At 43.5% G+C, this 10,000-nt stretch overlaps 1 protein-coding gene across 1 annotated transcript in view; it reads right to left on the minus strand.

Annotated features, from left to right (window-relative positions):
• Nucleotides 1-10,000, minus strand: part of rftn1a (raftlin, lipid raft linker 1a) — a 101,963-nt gene that overhangs the window by 27,180 nt on the left and 64,783 nt on the right. Inside the window, exon 3 of the mRNA XM_055157116.1 lies at nucleotides 6,157-6,265. Within this exon, the coding sequence (XP_055013091.1) occupies nucleotides 6,157-6,265 (109 nt within the window). The remainder of the gene's footprint in view (nucleotides 1-6,156; nucleotides 6,266-10,000) is intronic.

Consider the following 10,000-nt stretch of genomic DNA (forward strand, 5'->3'; position numbering starts at 1 on the left):
GTTACTTGACGAACATAGAGAAAAATCCCGCACACTGTCTAACTTGCACATTGCACACACACTTGCACAGGTTTTTATTAGGACAAACTGTGCAACGTTTCGGCACTAGACCTTCATCAGGCAAACGGCGCATATTTGTTAAAAATGTGACTTTTGGGTCAAAGTCGTGTCTGTATCGGCCTCTTTAGGATCAACTACGGTCAGAACATTTGAGTTTTTGGGATGTACTAACAGCGCCGATGAGTCTGATGCAGGTTATTACGTGACGAGCTCAGACACTGGCGTCTACAGCGGGACGTGAGGAGCCCGTCTCAGCCCCGCCCCCACCTGGCACCGCCACGTCCCGCCGTGTCTAGAGAAAAGGGAAACAGTGTGATCTGAGCACAAATGTCCGCTCTGTTTCAAAGTCCAGACTAGGGACGGGCATTCCATGAAATTTTCTTAATCGATCGTCGGAAGATCGATTATCGATTAATCATTAACGTTTTTATATTAAAATGATCATCATTATTATTACTATCTGCACTAATCTGCATAAATAAATTCAACTTTACGACATATAAACCGTAACGACTCTAGATCCACATCAATCCTTTTGAGATTATAATGTTTTTTAATTCAGTTTTGTTCAAATCTCACAGAAACGAAACTTAAAACCACATCACTAATTTGCATAAACTAAGTGAAGATAAAACTCCAGCTCTTGTGTCGCTGATGTGGTTCAATTTCTGTCGGATTAAAAGACATGACTCAGGTGAATACAGGTCAGTGTGACCAGATTTGTGTTTGTCAAAACCAGGACAGCGTACGGGGGGAGGGGGCGGGGCCTCGTCATCCACATTGAGCGACTCTCACCTGGAAAAAACTTTTTCCCACTGGACACAGAAACATATGTGCTGCTTTATCCACTGTGCACATGGACTCACACTTGTCCCAACGCAACGGAAAGTGTGGAATTTCTTGTACAAATCATCGTTAAATCCACATTTGTGCTTCGGTTCGTTACAGACTGACCCACTGTTTGTGTCTCGCTCCTTCTGATGCAGAGACACATGTACACACCTGTTTGGTCACGATACACACAGCAACATACATTCGGTTTGTCGATTAAAATTAACGTAATCGATGAAATTCTTAATGATCAATTATCGATTAATCGATTAATCATGCCCATCCCTAGTCCAGACATAGATCTATTAAAACTGGAGGTGTTGCTGCGTGTATCTGCCTCCTTAATGGCTCTTTAATTAAATCAAATTAAATTCAAAAAGTTTATTGTTAAATTTCCATATGAACGTATGAAAAACTGAAATGATGTTCTCACTCTCAATCTTCTACATTAAAAAAATAATAAAATAACAGGAAAAGTCCAAAGTTCTTCTTTACGGAGAAAAAAAAAGCTCACGTGACAATTTTGTGTAATATAGGATCTTTAAAACTGTGGTTTACCTGCACAAGAGAGAAAAAGTGTGTGAAGTCGTTCAAACTCTGAGTAATCCCTCTTTAAACACCAAAACAAAAGTCTTACAAATACTTTTTACTCTCAGCTTTTCTGTTTCCTTCTGGAACAAGCGATGATCAAATCTCTGCTTCCTCCACACGTTTTCACAAAACAAAACGTACTCACTCCGAAAGTGTTCAGAGTTTTCCTTCAGACTTCTCCTCACACACGACCGAAAACATCACGTCTTTTCTCACACAAACTCTTCAGCGCGAGACAAAAAAACAGAGACTCTCAAAGTGAAGAGCGCGGAACAAAAGAAACTGATGAGTGAGTCTGAAACCGAGAAGAGACGGGAAACATCTCAACCTCCTCCTCCTCTGAGAACGAAGGAATATTACACACACACACACACACACACACACACACACACACAGACAGAAAACAGAGAGATATAGCGAAAGTGAGATAGAAAGAGTGAGATAGAGAAAGAAAATTATTTTAAAAAGTGAGAATGAGAGATAGAGATAAAAGAGTGAGAAAGCGACACAGAAAGAGTGAGAAGAGAGAAGATGAGATAGAGAGTGAGAAAGAAGAAGATAGAAAGAGTGAGAAGAGAAAGAAATGAGATAAAAAGTGAGAATGAGAGAGTGAGATAGAGATAAAAGAGTGAGAAAGCGACACAGAAAGAGTGAGATAGAGAGTGAAAGACAGAGATAAAAAGTGAGAAACAGAGAGTGAGATAGAGTGACATAGCAAGAGTGACAGAAAGAGTGAGAATGAGGGAGAAAGCGTGAGATAGAGAGTAAGATAGAAAGAGTGAAAGAAAGAGATAAAAAGAGTGAGATAAGAAGAGTGTGATAGAGGGAGTGAGATAGAGTGAGCTAAAAAGAGTGAGACAGAAAGAGTGAGACCGAATCTCTCAATGAGTGAGATAAGATTTAAAGCGTGAGAAAGAGAAAGATAGATAGAAAGAGTGAGACTGAGAGTGAAAGAGAGAAAGAAAGAAAGAAAAAGTGAGAAAGAGAGAATGAGACAGAGCGACAAAGAGTAAGAAAGAGCGAGATAGAAAGAGTGCGATAGAGAGAATGAGTGAGATATAAAGAGTGAAAGAGAGAAAGAAAGAGATAGAGAACGAGAGAGTGAGAAAGAACGAGATAGAAAGAGTGAGTGAGACAGAGAGTGAGATAGAATGAGAGAATGAGCGAGATAGAAAGAGTGAAAGAGAGAAAAAATAGTGTGATATAAAGAGTGAGATAAAAAGAGTGAGATAGAGTGAGACAGAAAGAAAGAGTGAGACAGAGAGAGTGACTCTTTCCATCTCTCTCTCTCTATCTCTCACAGAGTGAAATAGAAAGAGTGAAATAGGGAGAGAATGGACATTTCTGTAATATAAGAAATGGATGGATGTGGGTAATTAAACTGTAATTTCCTGTCACATCCGTCTCAGCTGTTTGACCCCTGACCCTGACCCCGACCCGACCCCGACCCTGACCCTGACCCCGGCCTCTTCATCAGGTGAACTTACAGGAGATGGAAAAAATAATCGAGTTCAGAATAGAGTTTGAATAGAGCAGAGGCGACCAATCGCAGAGCGGGACAGAGCGGAGACGACCAATCAGGGGCCGGGACGCAGACAAAAGGCGAGGGACAAAAGACCAGGATTATTACGAGGATCTATCGTTCTGTTTGATCTGAGAGAGGAGGGAAAGAGAGAGAGAGAGAGAGAGAGAGGAGGAAAAAAACAGAGGAGAGGGAGAAGAGGATGGGGAGAGAAAGAGAGAGAAAGAGACGGGGAAAAGGAAGGAGAGGGGGAGAGAAATAGAATGGAATGAATGGGGGTGAGTGCAGTATTTTTACAGCACAGGAGACCCACCTCATTTCTCAGTTTTATACAAATATATCTCGTATTAAATTGATTTGAAATATATCGAATCGTATCGAATCGTATCGAATCGAAAGCTCACTGTACCGAGGTATGATCGTATCGGCAAATTCTTAAAGATACCCACAAGTGTTGCAGTCAAGAGCGCACTAATCGAGACCAAGACCAGGACAAGACCACAGGGTCCTAAGACCAGGACAAGACCGAGACCTCTGAGAGTCGAGACCGAGACAAGACCGAGACCTCTGAGAGTCGAGACCGAGACAAGACCGAGACCTCTGAGAGTCGAGACCGAGACAAGACCGAGACCTCTGAGAGTCGAGACCGAGACAAGACCGAGACCTCTGAGAGTCGAGACCGAGACAAGACCGAGACCTCTGAGAGTCGAGACCGAGACAAGACCGAGACCGCGGCCCATCGAGACCAAATCGGGACCATCTTTGTCATTTTCGACATTTGTTTGTATTTCACAGTTATTTTGGCACAAATATATCAGTATTTTTATAAATCTATCTCCATTTCATCACTCAACGATGTCAGACCTCGAGACGGAGACAAGATCGAGTCCAAACAACTTCAAGACCAAGACAAGACTGAGTCCAAATGTAGTCGAGTCCGAGACAAGACCGAGTCCAAACGTGGTCGAGTCCGAGACAAGACCAAGTCCAAACGCCTTTAAAACCGAGACAAGACCGAGTCCAAACGCAGGTGAGTCCGAGACAAGACCGAGTCCAAACGAGGTTGAATCTGAGACAAGACTAAGTTCAAACGCAGTCGAGTCCGAGACAAGACCAAGTCCAAACACGGTCAAGTCCGAGAAGAAGACCAAGTCAAACAGGTCGAGTCGAGACAAGACCGAAGTCCAAACGTGGGTCGAGTCCGAGACAAGACCAAGTCCAAACGCGGTCGAGTCCGAGACAAGACCAAGTCCAAACGCAGGTCGAGTCCGAGACAAGACCTTGTCCAAATGCAGTCAAGTCCGAGACAAGACCAAGTCCAAACGCCTTTAAAACTGAGACAAGACCAAGTCCAAACGCGGGTGAGTCCGAGACAAGACCGAGTCCAAACGAGTCCGAGACAAGACCGAGTCCAAACCGCAGGTCGAAGAGTCCGAGACAAGACCAAGTCCAAACGCAGGTGAGTCCGAGACAAGACCGAAGTCCAAACGTGAGTTCGAGTCCGAGACAAGACCACCAAGTCCAAACGTCCAAAATCTGAGACAAGACCGAGTCCAAACGTGGTCGAGTCCGAGACAAGACCAAGTCCAAACGCCTTTAAAACCGAGACAAGACCGAGTCCAAACGCAGGTGAGTCTGAGACAAGACCGAGTCCAAACGCGGTCAAGTCCAAGACGAGAACCGTCATCAGACCAGATCATAAAAGTGTAATCCGGGCCCTTTAATCTCACAAAAGTAAAACTAAAAATACTTTACGTACAGTGACAGAAAAAATAACACAGAACAAAACATTTTCCAGCTCCGTGGCTCTATTCAAATTCCAGATTCCAGATCCACGATTGAACTGACATAATATTTGACAGCACAAAAGAACGACGAGAACTCAGTGACCCGCAAGAGAGAGAAAGAAAAAAGAAAAAAAGAGAAAAGAGAAAAGAAAGAGAAAGAGAGAGAGACAGAGAGAGGATGAGTCTGGTTATTATTAGACCTGAACAATGCTCCGTGCTCTAATCTCCAGCCCACCGGCCCGTCCTCTGTATTATACACATGATTGACAGCTCACACACACACACACACACACACACACACACACACACACACACGGGCCTGTAATGTCCATTGTGTGTGTGTTTTTGTGTGTTTTCGTGCGGTGTTGTTGCTGCATGTGTCAAACGAAAAACGAAAGGATAAAAGTCTAATCCTCCGTCCAAACCCGAGACGTTCTTTTTGTCTCTCGTGTCTCAAACGCAGAAGACGCGTCCTCTGCGAAAGTTTGTCGTTCCTTTTTCGGGTTGTGTTTTTATTTTTTTTATTTTTTTACACGTAAAACATCGAGTTTGTTTTTGTGTTTCTGTACTGAACAGGAAAGAGAAGAGAAAAGAGAGAGGGGAGGAGAGAGGAAAGGAGAGAAAAGAGAAAAAAGAGGAGAGGAGAGAAGGAGCAGAGAAAAGAGAGGAGGAGAGAGCTGAGGAGAGAGGAAAGGGGAGAGAAGAGAAAAGGACAGAGGAGAGACGAGCAGAAAAGAGGCGAGGAGAGGAGAGAAGAGAGCGAGGAGAGGAGAAAGGAAAGGAGAGAGGTGAGGAGAGGAGAGAAAAGAGAAAGGGAGAGAGTAAATGAAAGATGAAAGGAAAGGAGAGGAGGGAGAAGAGGAGAGAGGAGGGGAGAGAGGAAAGGAGAGAGGAGAGAGGCACGGAGAGAGAAGAGGATAGAGGAAAGAGGAGAGGAGAGAAGAGAGAGAGAGGAGGGAAGAGGAGAGGAGGAGAGAGCTGAGGAGAGAGGAAAGGGGAGAGAGGAGAGAGAGAGAGAGAGAGAGAGGAGAAAGGAAAGGAGAGAGGCGAGGAGAGAGGAAAGAGGAGAGAGAAGAGAAAAGAGAAAAGGAGAGAAGAGAAAAGAGAAAAGGAGAGGAGAGAGAGGAGAAGAGGAGAAAAGAGAGAAGAGAGGAAAGAGAAGAGAGGAGGGAAGAGGGATGAGGAGAGGAGAGCAAAAGAGAAAAAGAGAGAGGAAAGAGAAGGGATGAGGAGAGGAGAGAGGCGAGGAGAGAGGAAAGTGTAAAGGGGAGAGAGGAGGGAGGGAGGAGGACGAAAAAGGAGAAGAAAGAAAAGAGAAAAGGAGAGAGGAGGAAAGAGGAGAGGAGAGAAAGGAGGAGCGCTGACCTTCTTGACGTAGCTCTGGATGATCTCGGGGTCCGGCTCCTGGTTTCCTCCCAAACACACGTCTGTCTCCAGTCTGTGCCGACACCACCGCAACTCCCGACGCTCCCAACTGTAACACACACACACAACACACACACACACACACACACACACACACACACACACACAACACACACACACAACACACACACACACACACACACACACACACACACACACACAACACACACACACACACACACACAACACACACAACACACACACACACACACACACACACACACACACACACACACACACACAACACACACACACACACACACACACACACACACACACACACACACACACACACACACACACACACACACACACACACACACACACACACACACACACACACACACACACACACACACACACACACACACACACAACACACACACACACACACAACACACACACACACACACACACACACACACACACACACACACACACACACACACACACACACACACACACACACACACACACACACACACACACACACACACAACACACACACACACACACACACACACACACACACACACACACACACACACACACACACAACACACACACACACACACACACACACACACACACACAACACACACACACACAACACACACACAACACACACACACAACAAAACAGACGGATTAGAACTGAGGCGCTCCTAAAATCAAATTCCAGATCTATTTTAAATCATGTTTGTTCAGCGTTTCCCGCAAGCTCTCATCATTTATGCACAAGAGAAGTTTAAGGCAGAGGTGCTCACACTTTTTCATCATGTGAGCTACTTACAAAATGACCAAGTCAAAATGATCTACCTAATACAAAGCCAAGCAAACTGCACTGAAACGTGAGGCGAGGAACAGAGATTGACGGTAAATCAAGAGTTTTGCCTTTCGGTTCAGCTCCTCTTCACCACAACGGTCCGATACAGCGACCGCATCACTGCCGACACTGCACCTGTCCACAAGGCTACTGGCTCTAAATCCTTACAATAAGAACTCTTCTCCATGTCTGTGTTCTCCAGAGCCGTGTTTGTCGTGTTTGTCTTCACCTCCTGCCCTCCACCTGAAATTCGCGCGTTATTGTGATCACGTGACCGAAACCCTCCTATTTGGGTCACAGGTAAATTCTGACATTATTCCACAGACAGACAATCATATTTAATATTCTGCCTCCACTCAATGTTTAGGAACAATTTACAGACAGACATCAGTTTCTCCAGTGAACACTCAGGAAGCCTCTCGCTGTTTTGGGCATTTACTGAGAAACATTGATTGTAAAACTCAAACATACAAAAAAATAAATGCATATTACAATTATGTTTTCACATTTAAACAAACATAGAATAAGTGGCGCTACATAAAACAATGTAGAGCATCTTAATAATTCAATATATGCAGAACAATAACTGGTGTCGGCGGCAAGGTGGGGCATTTGAGGGCCGTGCCCCCAATAGCGGCCACTGGTGCCCCACCCCCAGCACAGACTGTTATTATTACTATTTAAAAATGATTTTGATTGGCGCATTTCACTTCGGGCTGAGGGCACAAACTTTACAATATCACAGTCTCTGTTTATTTACTCACGTCAACCTGCTGCGTCAACTCGTAGCAGCTTCACGATTAGCAGCAGCTGCTACTTTAGCCTAAAGCTCCACACAGGAAATGGCGAGAACAGAGTCAAAGACACACGGACAGACCCGCCGCCCGGATTCGGGACAGTCTCTGCCGGGACTGGGGCAGTTGCCGCCGGGGCCAGGGCAGTTGCTCGCTGCTCTATCCGCCTTTGCCCGCTGGTTTCTGGGTGTAAAAGTTTGACCTGAGCATAGTGCGCAGAGGCATAATTCTACCTGGTGTCCTGGTGCTGATGTGGACTGACCGAAACTTTCAGATTTAAGTGGGAAGTGGGATTAAGACTCATTTTACAACCGCTCGTGCACTCGGCTCCTGGACCTCGCGTCACGGACCAGACTGGACCAGGATTTGGACCAGTTTCATCTCTTCATATTGGACAATAGACTTTTGGAGACAGAACCAGTGGGACAGTGGACAGAGGAAACACTCTGCTTCAGTCTCTGGAGAAGGTAAGAGGCTGGTTTTCATTAGTTTGCGGCAAATCTGAACTTGGAGCCTCACAGGTTAATAGTGTTATAGTATTAAATGTTAATAGTTAATAGTGTTAATAGTGTTTAATAGTTAAATAGTGTTATAGTGTTAATAGTTAAATAGTGTTATAGTGTTTAATAGTTTAATAGTGTTATAGTGTTAATAGTTAAATATAGTGTTAATAGTGTGTTAATAGTTAATAGTGGTTATAGTGTTAATAGTTAAATAGTGCGGAAAATTAGCTCGCGGGTGCGATGACGCTGCTCTGGTTGTTCTGTCATGTGCTGTAGAAGCGGCATCTGTGTTCATGTCTCTTATTGTAGTTTTGCAGACGTTGTTGGTCTGGGTGTGAGCGGCGTGTTACGTTGTGTTGTTGCGTAAAGTTTGCGCTTGGCTGTTCATTGTGCTCTGATCGATATTGTTCAGCCAATAGTAACCAAAATGTCTGTTTCTGGTATTTGTTATAATACTACAGCCTATATATATAATACATATATTATTCATAATATATATTAATAATTTTGGCCTTGGTGCCCCTCCCAAAAATTATATCACCAGCTGCCACTGGTCCTGTTTTAGTCCTGTTTTAGTCCTGGTTTAGTCCTGGTTTAGTCCCGGTCCCTCAAGTCTCAGGTCTCTATAGGACAGGACTGGATGGTGTGCCCTCGTGTACCACGCTCACTACAGCCCTGGTGCTGTCTGATGTGTGCCTATTTCTTGCCTGTTTGCTTCTTTCAGTGATGTTGTTCAGAGGTGTTTTTGACGAGAGGCTGTTGTTTAATGTTTACAACCAGTGGCAGGTCTTATTGTTTTTTAATAAACCTCAGCCTTTTATTATTGTCTTGTGTGCGTATCGTCTACCACACAGCCTCAACAACTATTGCAGCTAATAATAATCATTTTAATAAAATAATGATAAAAATAACAACAACACATAATTAGCCTAATACTGTTAAAGAAAAACGTGTTTGATAGCATGTCTGCTGTGTATGACTCCACCGCGTTAAAATATTTCTGTAATGGCAGTGCGCCCCCTGCTGGTGAGCCACGCCCCTCCAGTGCACGTGCTCTGACAATAACAATAACATTAGCTGGCGATTAGCATCATGCTAACATTAATGGAAATTTCCATAGCAATGCTAACGCTATTAGCGCCTTATATTTTAGTGGGAATTTCAAACTGTAAAACAACTTAAAATGTCCCACAGAGCGAGTGAACATGTTATAACTTTACAATACTTACACACAGATATTTTCATGGGGCCAAAAGACAAAAGTTTACAGGAATTAAACACTGACAAGAACAGCTGAAAAGTCTAGAACAATATGGCGGCTAAGGAAGCTCAGAGTGGACAAAACAGGATAAACTCAAAACAGAAATATTCTTTATCCACTGGGGTAAAACATTTAACGTACACAGACTGAAAAGGCTGAAGCTTGAGTTTATTCTGCGTTTAACCTTTATTCCTTTGTAAGAAAACCTTCTCGAAATTAATTAATTTTGTTAATAAAAACAGCGAGAGGAAACAAGTGATTAACAAACAATAAAGTTCTACAACACAAACTAAACATAATAATAATAATAATAATAATAATAATAATAATAATAACATAACATCATTCATGCTTCTGCCCAGAGTTAAACATTTAAACTTCTTTATAAAATGGAACAGAGT

The sequence above is a fragment of the Boleophthalmus pectinirostris genome, unplaced genomic scaffold (assembly GCF_026225935.1).
Source record: "Boleophthalmus pectinirostris isolate CB_2022bp ecotype Guang Dong unplaced genomic scaffold, ASM2622593v1 HiC_scaffold_21, whole genome shotgun sequence".
NCBI lineage: Eukaryota > Metazoa > Chordata > Actinopteri > Gobiiformes > Gobiidae > Boleophthalmus > Boleophthalmus pectinirostris.